The 21,872-nt window shown below is 51.7% G+C and overlaps 1 protein-coding gene across 3 annotated transcripts in view; it reads left to right on the top strand.

Annotated features, from left to right (window-relative positions):
- The window catches only part of SCMH1 (Scm polycomb group protein homolog 1), a 60,754-nt gene that overhangs the window by 37,005 nt on the left and 1,877 nt on the right, over nucleotides 1-21,872 (top strand). For 2 of the 3 annotated variants that reach the window (XM_021554877.3, XM_021554875.3), the window contains exons 9-15: nucleotides 4,497-4,729; nucleotides 5,287-5,413; nucleotides 6,426-6,626; nucleotides 7,244-7,429; nucleotides 13,190-13,321; nucleotides 18,718-18,921; nucleotides 19,926-20,068. In XM_021554877.3, coding sequence (XP_021410552.1) covers nucleotides 4,497-4,729; nucleotides 5,287-5,413; nucleotides 6,426-6,626; nucleotides 7,244-7,429; nucleotides 13,190-13,321; nucleotides 18,718-18,921; nucleotides 19,926-20,068 — 1,226 coding nt within the window. The remainder of the gene's footprint in view (nucleotides 1-4,496; nucleotides 4,730-5,286; nucleotides 5,414-6,425; nucleotides 6,627-7,243; nucleotides 7,430-13,189; nucleotides 13,322-18,717; nucleotides 18,922-19,925; nucleotides 20,069-21,872) is intronic. The other variant, XM_021554880.3, reaches the window with a different exon arrangement.

Raw genomic sequence — 21,872 nt, 5'->3', positions numbered from 1 at the left:
ATGTTTTGACTTTGTAATTCTTGTCCCAAGGACATAATTTTGTCTCCTTCAAGCTGTGACAAGTCTCAGATAAGCTGATGGGTGACAAATGCTGTTTCCTAGCACTGACTAACCCTCAGAGTGTGGATGGTAACTGTGCAGCAAGAGTTTGAGTCTCAGTGTGGTGGGCAGCTGCAGGTGCTGTGTGTCAGCTGACAGGATATTTTGCCATTAGGAAGTAGAGCCTGATATCAGGAATTCTCTGTCAAGTCTCTTTGTTTCTGCAGAAAGCTCAAATCTCTTGTTTAAACTAATCCTTCATTGATGAATAAAATCATCGGTGGTGCCCAACTTCTCTTTGGCTCTGAGCTCAGCCATATTTGAGCTGCATCTTCAGGGTGATGTTTCTCACTGTGCCAAATGGATCCAATCCCAGGCAGCCCAGCAAGGAGCCAGACTCCTCCTCCTCCTCTTCCATGTCTGCCATTGTCTTGTATGCCTGTGTGACCCAAAACAAGACAGTTCAGCCAGCAGAAAATTTCCTATTATTAGTTTTCTGTCCTCTTAATGAGCTGAAAGAACCATGAGTTCAGATTCGGGTCAGAAGGGATCTCAGGGTTGCATGGCTCAACTCCTCCAAAGCAAGGCCAGCTTTGGATGATTAGATTGCTCAGAGCTCAGGTGAGCAAAAAGCTGTGACACAGAGATGCTGCTTTACTGAGGAACAGAAAACTGTTGATTTTTTAAGAGAGGCCCCACTTGATTTTCTGAAAACATGGCTCCTCTTAGTGGTTTGTGTAAGGAAAAAGAAAGGATGTCTCTGGTAGCTGCTCACTGTTGGGCTGGCTCTGTCACCAGCTAAACCACAGAATATCCTGAGTTGGAAGAGACCCACAAGGATGATCCAGCCCAGCCCCTGTCCCTGCCCAGACCCCCACCAACCCCACCCTGGGCATCCCTGGGGCTCTGGCAGCCTCGGGGCCGTGCCCATTCCCTGGGCAGCCTGGGCAGTGCCAGCACCTCTGGGGGAAGAACCTTTCCCTGAGCTGCAGCCTGCCCTGCCCTGGCCCAGCTCCAGCCGTGCCCTGGTGCTGTCCCTGGCCCAGGGCAGGGATGGGAGCTGCCCCTCGGGAGGAGCTGCAGGTCCCTGAGCTCTGCCCTCGGTGTGCCCTGCTCCAGCTGCACACACCAAGAGCCCTCAGCTGCTCCTTGTGTGCTTCTGGCCATTCAGCATCTTTGGACACTCTTTGATAGCTTTAGATCCTTACTAATTAAGATGTAATAATAGTAAGAATAAGATGCAGTAAATTGAAGCTTTTGGCAGTTAAAGGAGACTTGTGCAGTGCTTGGAGCTGTGAGATAATCCTGCTTGCTGGGCACAGCTGCTTCCACCTCTGGAGCTCTGTGGGTGCTGGGGTGGGTGCAGGCAGGGCTGAGTGCTGGGCACTGCTCCCTGCATAGCAATCCCGTGTTTCTGGACAACTTCTGCATGACAGCAGGGCCTGAAATCCTGCAGGAAAATAACAGGCACCTGAAAAGAAACTACAGGCTCCTTTAGGAAGCATCCAGTCACTGGAAGTGGTGCCTTGGGGATGAGGCAGAGCGTGGCCAGCTGTGTTTTGGGGGCTACACCATTGATGTGCAGGTACAGCTGGTGGGAGGACTCTGCTCTGGAGCTCTTGGTGTCTCCTCACACAGCTCAGTGTATCTGGTAGGGCAAGAGAAATGTATTAGTACAGGCTGGTGTTTGCTCAGATTCTGGTTCAAATCCAACAAAAAGCCAGGCAAGCCTGCTGGATCGTGGGAGGATAAAACCTCATTTCATTAAATCACTGCGGGTCAGAAAAATGTCTGTGCATTGCATCAGTCTGATGGAATCAGCCCCAGGGAAAACATCAGTGTCTGCCCAGGGCTGTGCTCAGGGCTGTGCTCAGCAGCACTGCTGGACACACAGCACCAATCTAGGTCACAGCCTGTGTCTCTCTGGCCTGAGCTGGCTGCACATTTAGATGTAATTTCGCCGGTTTCGGTGAGCAGCCTCCCTTGCTGTGGCAGCTCCTCCATCCCTGCAGGAGCTGTGGCTGTAGCAAGGACCAGGGATGTGCTGCCAGGGGCACAGGCACAGTGGGAACTCCTCTGGGTGGCTGAATGACATGATGTGTCCCATCATGGGATCTGCATGCACCCAGTTATGGGATTTTATTGCCCGAATCCCTAAACCAATTCTTTGAGCCTGGCAAAGTACTATTACATGTACTGTCTTTACAGCTGAAGTGGGCAACAGATTTTTCTTGCATTTATTCACCAAAAGATGAAATCACTTATTAACATAAGATTACATAGTGAAAGTTTGCACCAGGACTTCATCTGACAGCAGCCTTTTCCTGGCACTGAGTTCCCAGCCTGACAGCAAAGGGTGCAGTCCAGCTGCTCTGCCTACTGCATGCCAACTTCCCAAATGCACCATTTCTCTGGGTTTGTTACTAGTAAAACTGAGAACGTGGGTTTGCCTCACAGCTTATTTGTAGAATTCTCAATTTTTTCTCCACATTAGAGAAACTTCATTGTGGCACAGCTTGGTTTAGACACTGAGCGTTGTGCAGATCTCAAATGAAATGCTCCCTGCCCTGGCTTCCACATCCCTTTGATATTTAACAGTTTCTTTTAGAATCATGGAATCATGGATTGGTGTAGGCTGGACTGGACCATAAATCCCATCCTATTCCACCCCTGCCATGGCAGGGACCCCTCCCACTGTCCCAGGTGCTTCAAGCCCCATCCAGCCTGGCCAGGGATCCAGGGGCAGCCACAGTTGCTCTGGGCACCCTGTTCCATTTGATCTGTGTTCATCCTTTTTCTGTCAACTTGTGGGATTCTAATAAATAATTTGATACAAACATTCCTCACTGAGATCAGTCATTGCACACCTGAAGCCAGAGGCCCCACGATTCCATGATCAGCACCTGCCTTACCTGTGCCATTCCTCCCTGCAGCTCAGTGCCAGATGTCACCTGGAGCAGGTGACACTTCTGGAGTACCATCAGCTGTAAGAAGCACCTGAACTATCACATTCATTTTCTTAACAGCAAAATAGCCTTGCTTTAACACTAACAGCTCAGACAAAAGTAGCAAAACCCTGTTTCTGCCATATTGCCTGTGTCTGCCTGACACAAAAAAGTCTTTATTCAGAAAGTCAGATAGATCCTGAAGACTGTGTGCTTCTTCCCAGCTACTGATACAGATTGCTAATGCACAAAAGCAAGGGAATAAAATTAAAACTAAACATGCCCACATGGCAAGCAGAATGGAGCTGGATCCTGCATGCACTGTATGATTTGGGTTGGAAGGGACCTTAAAACTCATCTCGTTCCAACCCCCTGCCATGGCAGGGACACCTTCCACTATCCCAGGTTGCTCCAAGCCCCATCCAGCCTGGCCTTGGACACTTCCAGGGATCCAGAGGCAGCCACAACTTCGTTGTGCTATGGGAATAAATCCTTGCTCACAGTAACTGCTCCTAAAACCTCATTACAGAAACCTTAAAAATCTCTGTATATGCCAGCAGTTGTGCCATCTTGGTATCAATCTTTTATTGTCTCTGTTTCCCTAGCTAAGACTTTTTTCCTTAACTACAAAGCCCCTGATTTCAAAAGTGTTTGCCTGTGTTTTTTCCTAATTCCTTGCCCCGATGTTGAGGTTTCCAGATGTAAGAAACAAGACATCCTAAAGATCAGTCTGCAGTTTTCAAAATGCAGCAGAATTTTGTTTTGTTTCTTTTTAGCAGAAATTTAAAACAGAAGGAAATACAGGTCTGCTAGGCTGGGCCAGCATATCTCTGACCTTTAGCAGGTTTGGGGAAAATTACTGAATAAATTCAGGGGATGTGTGGGCAAGTATAGCAGAAACCTGTTTTTGTGGTGGAAAGGGCGAGAAGATGAGAAGGAACACACCTGCCTCTGGTAGTATGTGGAGGAGCAGGGCAGCTGTTCCAGCAGAGATGAGCTGTTGCTCAGGGCCAGGAGCAGTAATCCTTGCAGGCAGCAAGGATGGAGCTGGTCCCTTCCACTGCAGTTTGCTGGAAATTAGGGACAGAACAGATGTCAGCCTTGAGAGAGGGGATTTCCAGTGTTTGCAGCACTGGCTCTGTGGCTGTCAGACAGGCCTGGCTGATCCCTCCCTAGGAATGCTCTCAGAGCCTTTTCCGTGGCCACTGGCAGGTCACCACTCACAGAAGGAAGAGCTGTAGGTGCCAGTTATTTTCAGGAAGGAAGGTATGGCTGCAAGCATGATCCTTCTGGAGTTCAGCCTATCCAAGTTAAGCCCCAGTGTCCCCAACTCGAGTTCTGAGCTGGGGATCCATGTGTTTGGTTTTTACTCTGGCATGGAGAGCAGCCCCCCAGCCGGGGGTCTGGGAGTTCTCCAGGATTTTCCATGTGACACAGTATAAAGATGGAGGCTGCTCTTGTTTTGATTCTCACCTGATTTAATTACATTTGCTTTTTCTCTTTTTATTTCAGTTGTGATTCCAAAGAGCCCTTTACCTGCCTCCGAAGTAAACTCGGAGAAACCTAGCATGCACAGTAGCACAAAGACTGTTTTGGGGCATCAACAAGGGCAAAGGCGTCGCAAAACAGGGAAGAAGCGTGGTCGAACGACCAAAGCGCTAATCCACCACCCCATGCCTACACCCTCCAAGTCAGTGGAGCCTTTGAAATTCCCCAGAAAGAGAGGCCCCAAGCCTGGCAGTAAGGTAAAAGCTGATGCTGATGCAGGCGGGTGAACAGCAGGTGCTGCAGGTCCTGCCACGGGTTGGTGCATGCGTGTGTTTGTGCACGTTTGTCTCAGCCTCTGGCTGTGTGACTGCAGCAAGTAGGAGACCAGAGGGGTATGTGGGCTGGGAGTATCCTCAGAGCCCAGCCCCAGAGCTGTAGAGAATGTCTGTGTCCCAGAGATCATTTCCATCAAGAGTCCGTGTCTTTGGAAGTGCATTGGCTGTGGAGTAGCATGGCAGATGCTGGGAGCATGACAGGATGGCCAAAGGGTAGAATAAGCTCTCCTGTCTTTTGTGTGTGGCTAGTCTGAGTCAAACAGAGGTGGCAGATCCCAGGCTTGTTATTCTTCAGGGTTGTGGTTTGTAAAATACACACGTATTGATTACTAGGTTCTTGAGACATCCCGTCATCACCATCAGAAATGTGACATGTTCCACAGTGCCTTGTCTGTTGGATGCAGAGGAGAGAGTGTAGTGATCATGGGTGGTAAAGGAGAGCAGGGATAAAAGGAGAAATATCTCCTCTTTTTCTGCAGAGGAAACCTAGGACATTGCTGAACCCAGCACCCACCTCTCCAACAACCAGTACCCCAGAGCCAGACACAAGCACTGTGCCCCAGGACGCTGCTACAATCCCCAGCTCTGCCATGCAGGCTCCCACAGGTAAGGAGGGTCTTGGACCACATTCTTGACAGGATTGCACAGTTAGGAACTGCAGCAGGCAGGCAGCAACACCCTGAGAGAATCCCATTCCTTCCTAAGTCTGTAAGCCAGCAGTCCTTACCACTCCAGAAAGGCTGGCCTGAGAGAGGCATGTGAGTCCAGAGCAGCTGTTCATTTATCTTTTTGTTGGAAATAATGAAGTAGGAAGGTTGCAAGCCCACCTGTTGAGTGCAAGGACCCCTTTCCCTTGCATGCTGGTGACTCCACAGCTCTCCAGATATATTTGTGGTCCGTTGTGCCCCGGGGCAGTCAGGTGTGCAGCACCTCTTGTGAGCCCTGAGCTTGAGCTCTCCCACACCATGCAGGGCACAGCTGCTGGAACTGCACAAGGGCAGAGGAGGTGCTGAAGGACTGTGATCTGCCCAACTCCAGCCAGGATGTCAAGGCACACAGGGACAGGAGGGAATAGGGGAGGAGGAGCAGCAGCAGTGAAGAGTGTATGCACTGTTACAGCTGAGGATGAATCTGGCCAGGAAAGTCTAATGCAAGTCTGCTTCTGACATGTTGAGTCAAGCACTGGATATGGGCTGAGCCCTCTGTTCCCCCAGAATGTAATTGGCCAGTTTTCAGAGGAACCTAAAGAAGCCAGTTTCCCTAAAAAGGAAACACTGTGGGAACCCCTAGAAAGTGGGGGCTGCATTCTTTCTTCCCCTCTGAACATCACAGCCACCTTACCTGGCTGGCATGGAAACCACTTTACAGGCTGACTGCAGGGCAGAGCGTGGGAGAAACAGCAGCAATTTGGAAGGTGAGCATGAGGCAGGAAGATTGGAGGCGATTCCCCTCTAGAAGCGGCTCCACTGTGAGGATGCAGTCAGGCAGTCGTGGTGGATTCTACTTTGTGAGTGATTGGACAGTCTTAAAATCTCAGCATCTCTCAGGTTGGATTTTAGGCATCTGTTTCTTGCTTTCTTGAGTGGGTTAACAGCAAACACGTTTCTCATCTTGGCAGTTTGCATTTACTTGAACAAGAACGGCAGCACTGGGCCCCACCTAGACAAGAAGAAAGTTCAGCAGCTGCCAGACCATTTTGGACCAGCTCGAGCTTCTGTTGTCCTGCAGCAAGCAGTACAGGCCTGCATTGATTGTGCTTATCATCAGAAAACAGTCTTCTCCTTCTTAAAACAAGGCCACGGGGGAGAGGTCATCTCAGGTGAGAACGGGCCCGCAGCACTTTGCCTCCAGAGAGGCATTCAAGAATTCTCTCATTGGAAGATGTCTGTCCTGAAGCTCACTGCAGCCACAGGCCAGGGGCAGACAGAAGAGTTCTGTCTTCTCTTCCTTGCCACACATGTGTGTCAGTGAAGCAGCAGCTGGCAGCTGACTCAGAGCGGAGCAGTTCCCATGGCCCGCGGGCACAGCTGCTGGAGCAGGCAGTGCTCAGTCCTGGCATCAGCCTGGGCAGCAATCCTGCCCCAGCCCTGGGAAGAGCCACAGCAGGGGGGATTCCACAGCTCCTCGCGGAAAGACAAGAAACACCCCGTGTTTTATCTCTCCTTTAAGCCCGTGCCTAGCTGGATCTGTGAGCGCAGGGCCCTGCTGGAATCTTTTCCGTTGCCTCGGACGCGGCTCCCGGGCGCTGCCGCCCCGGCCCCGTGCTGGGTGCAGCAGGCTGGTCCTGGCCTGCCCCGGCAGCGGGAGGCAGTGGCTTTGTTGGCTCTCGACAGCCCAGCGATGCTGAGATCCAGGAGCTGGCTGTGCGGCCCTGGGCGTAGCCTCCCGCCTTGGCGGGGGGTTCACGTGTTGGGCTCTGTTTGTTTCTGTCTCCAGCTGTGTTTGATCGGGAACAGCACACTCTGAACCTGCCAGCAGTAAACAGTATCACCTACGTCCTCCGCTTCCTGGAGAAGCTGTGCCACAATCTGCGCAGTGACAACCTCTTTGGGAACCAGCCTTTCACTCAGAACAGCCACATGCAGCGCTCACACGAGTACGACCACGACAGGTATCTACCAGGTAGGAGCTGGGGCGGGGGCGGCACTGTAGGGACCCAGGTGCTCCGTGTCTTACCCCAGATTTGATCTCTATCTCTGAAGTCAGGCTCCTGTTCCAGAGCCCTCTCACAGGGTTCATTGCATCACACCCAGTGTCGTGCACATGCCCGCAGGGCTCTTGTTGTGTAGGATTCCAGTTGCATTTTCTGCCTGTCAGTTTGGTTCCCATCTCCGCTGTAGGTTTCCTCTCATCCGTGCTGTCTCCTTGTCTTCCCTCCTCCCCTCGTCCCCAGTCCTTCCCGCTTCCTGTGATCTGATTATGGTGACTTCATACAGTTAGGAATTCAGGTGAAAGACTGCTTGAGAAGGGAGAGTGATAACATGCAGCAGATAAACTGTAATTAGAAATTAATTAAAGCAGAGCAGTTTCCACGCTGGCCGTGGATCTGCTGGCAGCAGCCAGAGCATCCAGCCCTGGCCAGCAGCGTGGCCTGTTCAGGGCTGATGCTCATGCAGCAATCCAAGGCAGAGGTGGTTTGTTTTCCTTAGCATGGCATTGAAGCAGCTCACCCCAGCAAAACAGCTCATGCCACAGTGCAGATTATCAGGCTGCAAAACTGCTCTGAAGTAGAAGAAGTGGAAAACAAGCTCAGTAGTTCCCCCACAGTGCTGGGCAGTGACAGTAGGCCTGGGGTGATGGCTGCCCCTCAGGCTGTCTGGGCCTTCTTGGGGAGCTCCTGCTCCAGTTGTGGAGAGGATCAAAGCTGTCTGCACCCTCTTAGGTGGTTGACAAGTCCTGATCTCCTCTCCTGTCTTGCTTTCTTCCCACTCTAGTCAGCAAATAGCTGTTGTGTTGTTTGAGGTCTTTCCAAAGTTAATCCTTTGCATAATTATGGTTCTGGCAAGAAAAGCAAAAGTTGTATGAATGTAAAAGGATGGGCACTTAGGAAGAACTGTTTAAGGAGAAGTTGCTAAACATGAGGTGTAGGAGCATCAGCCAAATGCCACAGTGCTTCCATTCATTGCACCTCACAAAGCACCTTAGGCAGAGTCTAGAGAGCAAGAGGATCTTCCCATCCTCTGTTTCCTCCTGGCTGGGGCCAGCAGGGCCAGGAGCAGAGGAGATGTAGGATGTGCAAGGACAGGAATAGCATGACTAGTTACTGGGACTGGAGGCTTTCCCCTGAGGAACCCTCAAAGAGAAGAAATCCCCACGTTTCAGTACCCTGTCATCATGACAGAGAGCAAAACCCGAGTGGGAGAGAAAGCACCCAGCTCTGGGCATGGATGAGCTCACACACAGAATTTCCTGACTCCATGAGAGGTCAGTGGTGGCTGTGCCAAGAGTTGGGCTGCTGGGCAGAGTGGAAAAGTAAATCAGAATTCAGAGAAACTCAAGCAGAGCACCAGATCAGACACAGTGCTGAGCCCTGCCCATCCTGAGCTCTGATTCAGAGTGTTTGCAGCACTTAAAGAAAAATTAACCACAGTCAGAGGTGTGACAGCACCTAGTCCTGCAGTTCATCCTGTTGTCTGAGCTTGTTGGGCATCTGCTCATGTAACACCTTTCTCAGGCACCTGAAAGAAGGTGTAATCTACACATTACAGTGGCTTCTGGTGAGGGCAGGGAAACAGTGCTGGTGATTTTGGGACGTTTGAGCTGGTCATGGAGGAATGAGGGTGGAGTTGTACATCCTTAAATCACACCAGATGTCAAGGCTGCTGTGGTCTCACCTTCAGCTCTGCATGTCCTGCCTTGTTTCCTCTGCAGTACAAGAATGTATTGTATGGGGCTGGTTCTTCCAGTAAACGGCCACTGGTTAGGACTGGGAGCTGCTCTGAGTTCCCAGAACAAACTGGCTTTGCAGGAGCACCCCTGTGGGTGCCATGGAGAACTGGGGTGTGTGCTTGGGGCAGAGGGAAGCTCTGCAGTGTCAGTGTCCTGCCATTCTGCCCTACTGAGTACATGGAAATAAGGAGAAGCAGACTGAGCTGTGCATCAGGAGCAGCCCTTTGCAGGGGCCTGGGCAGCTGCTTGCTGTTCATAGCAGCATCAACATGGTGTGACTTGGAGCTGTCTGAAAACACAGGACTGGAGGGACCCTCTGGGCCACAGAGCCCTGCCTCCTGCTACAGCACCACAGCACATGGAGTTTCTTGGATTAGCTCTGGAGTTGTGGATTTTGCTTTTCTACTGGAGACTGCTCCAGGATTTTATGCTGAGATTTTATAAACTATGTTGTAATTTCTAGCACTAATTTACTCTTGGGCAACTTGGTGTCTGTGTCTCCTGGTCTGTATATTGTCTTTTAGCATAATTTGGTTCTCTTTCTTCTGGAAGTAGTTGCAGAGCACTTGTAGCCCTCAGAGGAGTTGAACTTTTGACTGCTTTTCAGTCTCCTCAGACAGTGTTGGTTTGACTTAAACTTCATGGGGTGGCCAGAGTGCCACCCAGCACACTCTGGGGAGGATCTCATGGGGACCTGGTGCCACAGCACTGGCACCACCATGGTCACTGCAGTCACTTTGAGTCACTGTGTCCTTGTAGCAGGTGATGATCAGCCTGTCCTGGTCAATACACTGTTCTTCTCTTCACCTGCAGGTCACCAGATCATGGCACAGTGCTGCAAGGGCACATCTGGGTTTAGCTGCTGGATTTTCCTCCTTGCTGTTCTTGGTTATATATCTATATATATATCCTCCTTGCCTGATTTTAAATGCTGCTTTGTCTGGCCTGACATGGGAAAGCATCAGCAGGATTCATTGATAAATCTCTAAAATTTCTGCCGAAGTTATTACAGTGATTGAATGACCCTGGGCTCAAGGATGATCCTCAGGCAGATTCACTGGCGGCTGCTCCCAGTCTCATGTTCCTTCTCAGTGTGCTGCCAACAGCTTTACCTCTCAAATCAGATTTCTGTGCATAGAGCAAGGCTCCTGGTAATTCATGTTCTGTCTCAGCTGGCTCTCTGTGTGTAACATCTTGCTGAATTCCAGATACATGAGGTTGATGTCCCTTCCCTCATGTGATCGATCAGGATTTCCCATTGCAGGGAGGCTGTTGGGTTGGCCTTCTCTGATGAACACCTGCCATAGAATGTGCCGTGTGTACTTCCTGCCCTTTCCTTCAGAGCCTGCCACAAGCCTTGTGCTGCTGCTGAGGATGGACACAGGCATTTTATTGTAAAAATCATTTTTTCCACCTTTTTTTTTTTCAAATATTGACACCACATTTCAAGTGGCTCTCAGTAACACAGTGCTGAGTTCTGTTAAAATTTACTAACAGAATTTACTAACAGCAGAGTTTCAGGTTCACTGTCATTCTTGGCTTCCTCTGCACCCTTAAGTCTCCACTTTGAGGACATTCAGTTGTCTGACTTAGTCAATGATGGATATTTTGGTTCCTGTCCTGTTTCTTTTATCCTTAGAGCCTTACCCTCAGTGCTCAGCATGGCTGCAGCTGGAAGTGAATCCCAGAATGGTTTGGGTTGGAAGAGATCTTAAAGCTCATCTTGTTTCACCCCCTGCCATGGGTTGGGACACCTTCTGCTATCCCAGGTGGTTCCAGGCCTCATCCATCCTGATCTTGGACACTTCCAGGGATCCCAGGGCAGCCACAACTGCTCTGGACAACCTTCCCACCCTCAGGGAAGACTTTTCTTCCATAAATCCAGTCTAAATCTACCATCCCTCAGCATACAAGTGCACCGAGTGCAGGTGGATGTCACAGATGCACCAGGACCTGAGCCAGGTGTGCAGGTGTGCTCTGCAGCTGGGGAGGAGGTGCCAGTGCAGTCAGTGCAAGGTGCATTGTCCTAAATTAGAAGCCCTGAGTGGGCTGACAAGATGAGATGAGTGACTGTCACTGCTCATAGAGGTGTCCATGCTGATGGCCTTGGGATGGCCCACAGCACCATCCAGGCACAGCAGGAGCTGCTCTTCCCCCCACCAGCCTCCCAAGGCAGGGGAGGTGAAATATCCCTCCCAGTTCTCCTGTAATTTGGAGGCCAGGACAACCCTCTTTCCTTTTCTCCCAATCCTCACCTTTCTGCACAGTGTCCCCTCACTCTGTTCCTTCTGTACCTGAAACACATCTTTGCCTTTGCACTGTCTCAAAACACAGAATTAAAAACCTCCCTTCATCCCTGAACTCCCCATCCTGAGGGGCACAGCTCTGTGCTGAGCAGGTCCTTGGATAAACAAGGAAATCATCTGCATGGTCTCAGCATCCTTCTCAAAGTGAGCATTTATCCACTGAGGTTGGGGGTCCTTCCCTCTCAGATTATTTCCTCTTTGATGATACACATTCATGAGGTTTATGTCATTTTTGAACTGAAGACATTTTCCTTTTATTCCTGATAATCTGAGTACAGTTTTGTCTGTTACTCCCTTTCTTTATTTTCTTAAAATTTATCCTTTAAAACCAGAATTCTGTTTTTGGCTTATCCTCTCATTAATTTACACCAACCTCACTTCTGATTCCTAGAATTAACTTCTATAACCTGACTCACTGTGTTTTTAACATCAACCACTTAAAAAAAAAAAAGCCCAAACCAAAACCTGATGACACCTTTATAAAGCATCACCTTGTGTTGTGGTTCTGTGGCTGTTGGGTAAAGAAGGTTGTGCAGTTTGACACAGGGACATTACCAAGAGCATGTGTTCCCCCTCTGGGCAGTGAGGTTTTTACAGGGATTTGTCCTGAGGTTTGAATTTGTTTTTCTGGCAATGTCACAATGAATTTTGGTGATACTCCTATGTAGTCCCAGGGCCCCAGTGCAAGCAGCTCTTTCATTTCCCTGAAGGATATTGATGGAACAGGTACCTTCTCTACCTTTGTGTTTTCCTCAATCAACTCAGTTGTGCCCGTCTGGTGCTCCCCCCACCCGTACCTCCGTTTGTTGGGCATTCTGCATCTCCCTTGGTGTCAGTCCCGTCGCTCCCCGCCGTACCTGTTCCCCTCCTGCAGCTGTTCCTGCCCTGTGCCAGCTGTTGGAGCTGCTCTGGGCTGCTGGTGCCTCCTGGCATTTGTGCAGGAGCATTTCACCCCTCTGTGCCCACCCCAGGAACGCTGCCAGCTCTCAAGTGTCACCCATGCTCAGGGTGGCTGCAAGGGCCCAGCTGGCATCTGCTGACTGTGTGGGCAGGGGGCAGGAGGGTCTCCTCAGCTGGGACAGGTCTGCCACCCCTGTGTCACTTACCTAGCTGCTGTCCCCATCAGTGTCAGTGCTTCATTCCTTGTCCATCCACCCGTGACACCGTGTGTGCAGAGATGTCCCAGCCCATCCCCATGTCCCCTCTGCTGCCCAGCATGTGGAGAGTCCCATCCTGGGGATGAGTTTGGAGAGGAGCAGCAGTGACAGCACCTGGGGGAGATTAAAAACTGGAGTAGGGTTTAATCCAGCTCTGGGTATGGCACAGAGTGGTTGCAAATCATCCAAGGCTTGTTTGCCAGTTATCCAAAGGTTGTGTGTATCTGAAAGGTGACTGTGGGATGGGCAGGAATTGTGTTGGATAAGGCATGAGGTGAAGTGGAATTAAGTCAATGCTATTTGGGTGAAATATAGCAAAACATGGCTAAGATTCTTTGTTAGTTTTCTCACCACCCTTTTTCTCTGATAAAACATGCGAACTCTGCTCTGTTGAGCCCTGCCAGATGTGCTGGATTGAACAGTTGGTGGGTGCCCAGGCTGGCGATGCACGCAAGGCTCAGGGGACTCTGTTGAGACTGCATTTCCCAGGATGTCTGCACTCCTAAAGAGGCCTTGTTCTCTTTTCCTAGACAGAAGCAGTTCGTTAGACGGCTCTCTGCAGGGACCAGGCCGGGGTACAAAGCGCTTTTCCCAAGACCCCCCTCCATACAGTGCTCCTCTCTCCCCCAAGTTACCAAAGAATGACCGTCACCCTTTGGAAGGTGAGCACAGCGTGTCTCTTCCCAAAGAGCCTGGCTGCAGCAGGCTCAGAGCTGCCGTGGCTTCAGGGAGCTGCTTTGCTTGGCCCTGCCATGGGTTGTGCTTGGTATTCCAGAGGGGAGTGGATGAGCTGCTCTGTGGTGAGACAGATTCTCCACAGAGATGTGTCAGGCATGTGGAATGCAGCAGAATTCCTTCTAACCCTGGCAGTCATCATCTCACACCGTATAGTCTGGTTTAGCTTCCCTCTGGTTTAGCTGTGCATGGGATTAACAGTGCTCAAACTGCCCAGCTGCCTCGGTCAATCTGTCCCTGGATTTTTGGATTTTTTCCATGAGGGTTTGCTGCAGCCTGTTGTACAGATGCTGATGTGCAGCTGTACAGCCAGGAACTTGCTGCCCTTTCCCAGGATCTCATCTTGTTCCTCACAGGCCTCCCTAAAACAGCTGGGGCTGTCCCTGGCTCCACCAGCTCAGCCACACCACTCCCCTCCCACACTGCTGCTCCTTCCCAGAGTACCTCAGGATACCACTGGTGCAGAAGCAGGAATTACCACTTTAATTCCTTGCTAAGCACAGGGACATTTAAAACCCTTCACAGATGGGATGCAAGTCAGCAGCAGAATTCGTCTTCCCAGGAAAAGGCAAAGTTTGCCAGTTCACTTTGTCATGAACGCAATTATTTTAGCTATGGGATCCATAGGTGACCCTTGCATGCACAGGTGGGAGAGTTCCAGAAGATCCAGGTAGCTGGAGGACTCCCTGAACCGAGTAGTCCTCAATAAATGCATTCCCACTTTTGTTCTGAACTGCAAACCCTTCATAATGAAGAGTGAAGATTTAATCTTACTGGGGCTTTTAATTAATGGCTGGTGAAATCTGCCAGCATGTTAGTCACAATTCTTTGTGACTGAAATCCCTGGAAAATTGCTGGAGGCTGCTGGGCAGGCTCACAGTTCAGTGGCTTCATGCTCTGTTGCTGTCCCTTTAGCATCCCCATTTCCCTGGTTTTGCTGGGGCTGCTGATCCCAGGTGTGAGTGCCCAGCCTGGCACCGCTGTGGGTGATTTTGGTCTGTGCCCATCACTGTGTGCTGTGCTCTGCAGAATCACTGATTCAAGCACAGCTGCTCTGAACTTGCCCAGAGAGCTGTGGCTGCCCCATCTCTGGAAGTTTCCAGGGCCAGGTGGACGGGGCTTGGAGCAACCTGGGATAGTGAAGGTGTTCCTGCCTTTGGCATGGGGTGGAACTGGATGGGCTTTGAGGTCCTTCCCAACCCACACCATTCCATGATTCTCTGGTGGACAGTTTCTAATGGCCTCGTTTTCTGCAGTGATTAAAAGTGTACCTTTGTCACAGGGCTGGTGTGTGGCAGTGCCTCATCTATTCCAGCATATTGACAAGTCAAGAACTGTTCCCAGAGGCCCCTTCTGTTTCTCACCTTTAAATGGGTGCTGGTCTCCTTGATTCCCCTCTGATGCATCAGCCACTGCATTTGAGTAACTGTTGGCACAGCCCAGCCCCTCCTCCTCCCCCAGCAGGTGGGACATGCAGTGTTCAGCCTATTCTTGAAGAACTGGATTGCTCCAAAGGTTCAGATGCCTTGGTTGGGTGGTGAATATGGTCCACTCTGTATTGTCAATGAAGAGAGAAGGCTTCCATAATGGGTAATTCCAAGGAGGAGCCTCCATTAGGTTTCTACAAAATTGATTCTTAGTCTGCTTCAAAGTCTATTCAGTTATCCCTTGGCCTTGGAATGGGTTGTGCCATCTGGATGCCAGAATTCTCCAGCCTCTTCCAGAAAAACACAGACAAGAGGGCAGGAAGCGTGTCTGCATGTGAGGGGTGATCCTTTCTGCAACATCTTGCTCTGGATCTGTTCTTCATCCAAGCAGGGAGCAATGAGGTGCAGTTTCAGATTCCATCTAGAAATTCATTCTTACCCACAGCTGAAAGCTGTAATGAATGCATCCTCCACCATGAAATTGAGGTTCAGGCAGGAATATTTGCATTTCAGAGGATATATTTTAAGAATATGCACCTAAAATACTCAGATATTGAGTATTTCTTGAGCAAGGTACATCTTCTCATGGGAATGAACTCTCTCAGACAGCAGCTCCTGAACACATCCCAGTTTGCTATATGGAAGGCTGTGAGCAGCAGTGGGACATCTCTGTTCACTCTGCATTTGGCAAGAAGCAGAGACATGAGGAAAGGATCTCACATATTACATTGTTTTTCCTCTTGCACCCAGTGGTGTTTGTGTGGCTTTTAGCTGAAACACTGCAGTCCCAGCACAGTGGGGACCTGCCTTCACAGCCCATCACTTGCTAGAAGCAGTGGGTGTTCAGGAGTAGTGCAAATCACATTTGTGCTTGTGGCCAAACTCCTGTGTTTTAGCAGTAAAATGACACTGTTGAGTCTATCGCACTATTTGTTTAATTAAACTTTAATTATCTGCTCCCTGCCTCTCCGCCACTAATTGTGGCATGTTTCCCTACAATGTGCCAACTGCCAGCCTTTAGTTAAATCTAACAGTTTGTGAAAGGAAATCTGCCTAAGGATCAGCCACCTCCTCCTCCCACTCTGGTTATCAAGGATGAAGGACCCTGGATCTTGCCTGAGTGCAGCTGTGCCCTGCCACTTGCAGGAGTATCTCACCTACAGATGGTTCCCAGGGGCAGTAGCCATTCCCCTCTTGCTTCATGAATACCCTGAGGTATTCATCAGGCAGGCACTCACCTGTGCAGGGGAACCTGGGGATCACTGTGTGCCTTCAGTTTTACCTCCTGGGCAAAAACACATCATGCCCCCAGGGCTTCACCTGTGGCCATGTGAGAACAGGATGCATCACAGCATATTCCTGTCATGGCACCGTGTTAATGGTTGAGTGAAGTCCTTTCTGAGGGTGAGTTTTGGATCCTGAGCCTTGCACTGACAGGAACCTGTGCATGTGCTCTCCCAGCCTCCCAGATTCCTTCTGCTGACACCAATCCCTGCTGTGAGAGCTCTGGGGTTTTTGGGAGCACTCAGACACGTGTGTTTTTGTGACCCAGCACATCTGGGAGAGTGTCCCCAGACTTCCTGGCAAGCTGAAGCTCTCTGTCACCTCAGAAGGTGCTGGGATTCTTTGGAGGGCTGAGATGTACAGCTTGGACCTGTTCCCATGCCCACAGCCACTGTCCTGTGACAGCTCTGAGGGCTGTGCCCACTGACCCCTCTCCTGCCTCTCTCCTTCCTGGCAGTCAGCACCCTTCCCCAGAGTGTTTTGGGGTTTAAACAGAACTGTCCCGTTGAACAGGAGACCAAATGTAGTTGCTTGGAAGCAGCTACAGTGGAAACCCACTGGTGTAAGTGACAGCCACCAGTGGGTCTGGCTGGGCAGGGGATCCCCACCCAGGCCAGGGCAGGGTGGCCAGCTCTGCTTTGCATCCAGTCTGGGGCTGAAATGCAGTGGTGGGAGTGCAGGAGGGGTTTGAAGCTATTCAGGAATAGCCATGAGGGGTTTGAAGTTACTCAGGAATAGCCATTAGTCAGCAAACCATTTTTTATGCATCCAGAGCAGGTGAGAACACACTTGTCCATGCAGGAAGCGAGTGACAAGTGGGCCAGCACAGCACAGGTCACCAGGGGTAACAGTCTTCACACCAGCAGTTTGTACATGAGATTTTAAAGCTGTGCTACTGTTTCTGGGCCCATCCCAGAGACCTAAAAGCAAACAAAGGCAGCAGTGCCTCAAGTGCAGAGTGGCAAAGCCCTGGGTGGGAATTACCCAGTGATAACCCCACACCAGGCTGGCCAGCAGCCAGACAGGGGTGTTCCCATTTCGTATCCTTACAGTGTGAAACCATGGAAGGTCAGGGCTGGACCAGCTGAACTGGCCTCTGGATCTCTGCTCAAACACAGGCAGCAGGACACGGGACCAGAAGATCCCAGCTCTCACAATAGTGACACAGTTCCCAGAAACCAGAGCAAATAAAAAGTAGCCAGCCAGGAGAGGCTGCCCCAGTCAATGGTACCCAATGTCTGCAGCACTTGGGAACCACTTCAGGCTCTGGCAAGCTGCACTTGCCTTCACTGGAGCATGGCAGCATCAGCTCAGCAGGGAATTTGGGAAAATCTCAGCAGCTTCTGAGTCTCACAGGCTGCAGATCCTGCACTCTCACCATGATCCCAGCTCAGCACAGCAGTGCTGTGCTGGCTTTCACCTGCTGCTCCTGGAGTCTGGGAAGTGCCAGGAAGAAACCCAGGGCCAATGCTCAGGCTTCTTCAGCCTTGTCAGCTGCCGAGGTGTTGGATGGCAGCAGCTCAGGGCTGTGAGCTGCCCTCGGGGCCCCTCAGACTCTGGTGGAGGAGCTGCAGCTCCCAGCCGTGTGTGCTGGCAGTGCACAGGCAGCGCCCCTCGCTGTGCAGCTGCTTCCCTCCTTGGCAGGTGTTTCATCAGAGGGAACACAGGTGTTTGAGGGTGACCCATGAGGCACGGGGACCACCTGGGCTGAGCCTCAGTTGTGCCATGTAAGACCTGCAAAGGTGGCCCTGCAATGGAGCTGTCCCAGTGTAACAGCAGAGGCAGATCTTGCTGCCTCAGCCCATGCAGCTGTAACCCTGGACAGCCTCCTCAGCCCCTCCATCCCAGTAGTGCCACAGACAGCTGCAAATTCAGGGCATTTCTGGAGAAGGTGAGGAAGCCACCATTGCTCTGATACCCTTCCTGGGGAGGGTATTGGAGGCCCAGGCCCTCCTGTGCATGTTCCATACGGGGAGTTGTCCTCTGATGTTGTCAGGCTGGAAAAGAGCCCAGCAGGAGGCCAGGAGGGATGAGCAGCTCATCACCATGTTCCTTTGGGGCCAGAGGAGCATTGCCTGGCCCTGATGGCACAGCTCCCTCCTGCTCTGCACGTGCCTGCCACCCCAGTGCCAGAAGCTCCTGCTGAGGATGGGCAGTGTGTGACCCCGTGGGGAGCATCTCCTCCCCTTCCTGTTGAGGCCTGTCTGTGAGTCCTGTGTCCATTGGCATCCAGAGGGGACAGCCCTGCCCAGCCCACGGTGCCCCTTGGCCACAGAGGGGCCCAGGGCAGCCAGGCCTCAGGGCTGCTGGTGGCTTGAAGAGAGTAGCTGAAAAAAGGAGCTGCTGCTCCAGTCTGGGAGCATTGTCACTACACTGGCTGGACTGGCACTGGCAGGTGGTGACACCATTTGCAGATGGGCAGCTGGTGAATCCCAGGGCAGTGCCTGGTTTGATCCCTGTGCTGGGGAGAGACCAGCCAGGGGTCAGAGCCAGCGAGTGCTGCTGCTGCTGCTGCTACTGCTGCTGCTGCTGCTGCTGCTGCGGCTCTGCCCCGCACGGACGCGTGGGGCCGTGGCGTTCGGGTGCACTAACTGCAGCTTGGTGCATTCCAGGTGAAACCTTTGTCCTGGGAGATGGCCTCCCAGGGCCCTTAGAGCCTCGCCTGGACCCCATGGACTCTGCCTTGAACTCTGTCAATTCATCCAGCCACAGCAGGAGCTCCAGAGACTTTCGCCTGCCAGGATACAGGCACCTGCAGCAGCCCTCTAGCCTCAGCCAGGGCAGCACCTCTGCCCTGCGCAGGCCTAGCTCTGGGGGTAAGAGCCCTGCAGCTGTAAATTGGGCAATAAAGGGCTATTCTAACTCCAGTCACACCTTCCTAACTTCAGCAAGTACCCGAGGCTGGGCTCTGCACAGCCAGCCAAGTCTGTTAGGTGTGGTGGCACCTGGCAGGTGGCAGTGTGGACAGGTGACATTTCTCCTTTGGCTGGTGACTGGGTGGACCTGGAAGTCAGTGGAGAGAAAGGAACAGGCAGGAGCTGAACCGTGTCCAAGTGATAAATGGGTGTCTGAGTCCACAAGGATGGACTGGAATGGCTGGGGAGTCGAACGTTGCCTGGTGGGGCTGGGAGGATGGTCAGATGCATGAGTGGCACTTGTCTGTATGGGGGAAGAGGGGCAGGAGAGCTGAACTGCTCATTGCAGCACGTGGGGTTGCAAATAATGTCATTTTAGGTGCATGGCATCAGTAAAAGCCTCTGAAAAGCTCAGGCTGCTGGTGCCTCCCCCAGATGTTTTCAGGCAGAGCTGAGACAAGGGGCTGTCCTCGCTGGGAGCAGGACTTGTGCCAGCTCAGGCTGTGCTTTTGGACAGTGGGAGGTCACCTGTGGGTTCAGTCCATCAGAAGATGCAGCCAGTGAAAACAAACCAGCTTTGCCGTGTTAAATGTGCTGAAAGTGTTTAGAGGGGAGGAAGAACCGTGCATGGGGAGAGACGTGGGAATGGCAGGGGGTGTTCTGCTGAGGTGGGAACTGTCTGCCCATGGACACGGAGGAGTGGCAGCTGGGCCAGAAAGGGGAGTGGGGCTTGAGAGAGGTGACAAGGGCTCAGTATAGAAGGCTGCCCTGAAAAGCCAGGCCTAAGGAGAGGGAATAAGGCTGGGGTGCCAGAGCTGCACCGCAGGAATCCGGGGCATGCCGGGGCCGTGCCCCTTGCTGTGTCTCTGCCCTGCTGTGGGAGAGGAGCTGAGTGGGGGACTGAGGGGGAGGGACCGTGGGGCGGTGCCAGGGACCCCCATAACGGAGCTGTGTGCCATCCCCAGGGTCGGACAGGTACCCCAGCTCCAGGGACACCTCCCGGCTCAGCAGCCGGGACCCCTCGTCCTGGACGGTGGAGGAGGTGATGCAGTTCATCCGTGAGTCAGACCCACAGCTGGGCCCCCACGCTGACCTCTTCCGAAAACACGTGAGTGCCAGCTTCCTGTACAGTGGGGGTGTGTTTGGGGGGTGTTACATCTGGGAGGGGGCAAATCACACAACAAAATTCACGAGAGTCAGAACACGGCAGCACTTCAGACCAGATGGAGTTTTGTGCTCAATGAAAAGATCCTCATAAATCCTGCTGATGTCCTGTCCAGGCTTGGATCCTCATCAGAGCCCATGGGGGCAGCCTGGGTGCATGCAGAGCCTCTGCAGTGAGTCCCAGTGCTGAAAACACAAACTCTGCTCATCCTGGAGTCTAATACTCAGCTCGTGGCAAATTTCTTCTGGCAAGAAACACATTCCAAGTGGGATTCACAGAGTGCATTGCTGCTCAGCTCCTGTAACAGGAGTCTCAAAAGGCTCTGGTCCCTGTGCACATCTGTAAGTGTAAAACAGCTGCAGACACAGCCTGGAGTTTGTAGCATTCCAGCTACAAGAGAGGTTTGGCAGTGTCCTGAGCCCTGCAAGAGCTGTGTTCCCTCTGCCTTATGATAAAGTCCATGTTCTGGACTCAGCACTGTGTCCTGCTCAGGGCTGGCTCTGACCCAACACTTCTTTTTTTAATTTGTTCTATTTTAGAAATACCAGTAATTGAGAAATGTTTAATTATGAAAAGCTGCCAAGGGACCAAAGTGCCCTGGATTGTCAGTCCTGAGGAGAACCTTGAATTCATCTCTGGAAGGGAAAAACAGATCAAACCTGGTACTGGAGATCCCTGGAGATCTCACCAACCTGAAAGCAACTGAGCTTTGACATAGGACAGGATTTTCTGTTGTTTGAGGTTGTGACTTTTATTTTTCACTTACAAGCCAGTTAACATTTTCTTCTTGGAAAACTGTCCAGTGCAAAGCTTTGGACCCAGCCTGGACTGGGTCATGGACAGGAGTGCAGCAAGGGACTGGGAGACTTCCACTTGCAAATGCCAATAACAAAGCTGTTTTCTGGTTATTCTGAGCTTCATGATCCATCCCCTCCTTAGTCTCAGGAGGGACACATCTGGCTCTGCTGTAAAGCATCAGATGCTTTGAAAGCTGCTGCGTTGGAATCAGCCCCACTGGGGATGAGGAGCTCCACCACTCTCTGCCAGTGGCTGGGAATGTGCTGGGAAGCTCCAGAAATAGAACCACAGAATCACTCAGGTTGGAAAAGCCCTCTGAGGTCATACAGTCCAACATTCCCTCAGCCCTGCCAAGGCCACTACTAAACCATTTTCCCAAGTGCCACATCTACATGTTATTTTGAACACTTCAGGGATGGTGATTTCAGCCCATGCCAGTGCCTAACCACCCTTTCAGGGAAGAAATTTTCCTAATATCCAGTCTCAGAGCACAGGCTCTTCAGGTTTCAGGATCTGTTCCCTCACCTCCATCTTCAGCTGTGACTTCAGGGCTGTGTGTGTCACAGCAGGGCTGTCACCATCAATGCATCCTCTGCCAGATTTCTGCTGTGCTGGGATGGCAATGCCCTGGAGTGAGCCATTGCTCCCCTGCACTGCCACTGCCTCTGTCATTCCCCTGTCAGGGAAACCTCCCTCTCCTTCCTCCCCACCTCCCTTCAGGGGATGTGCTGGCCCTCTGGATGTTCACCCTGCAGAACTCCCATCACACACACGGGTCCGGGTGTGATGTGGGGTGGATGTGGGGCTACCTGTGCTGTCTATACTGGGGTCTCCATGCTGGAATGTCCCTGCAGGGTTATCCATACTGTTCTCTCCCTGCTGGGATGTCCCTACTGGGCTCTTCATGCTGGGATGTCCATACTGAGGTGACCATACTAGGATGTCCCTG

This window comes from Lonchura striata, chromosome 26 (assembly GCF_046129695.1).
Source record: "Lonchura striata isolate bLonStr1 chromosome 26, bLonStr1.mat, whole genome shotgun sequence".
In the NCBI taxonomy this organism is placed as follows: Eukaryota; Metazoa; Chordata; class Aves; order Passeriformes; family Estrildidae; genus Lonchura; species Lonchura striata.
Note: the sequence above shows the minus strand (reverse complement) of the source record. Positions and strands in the feature narration are given on the sequence as shown.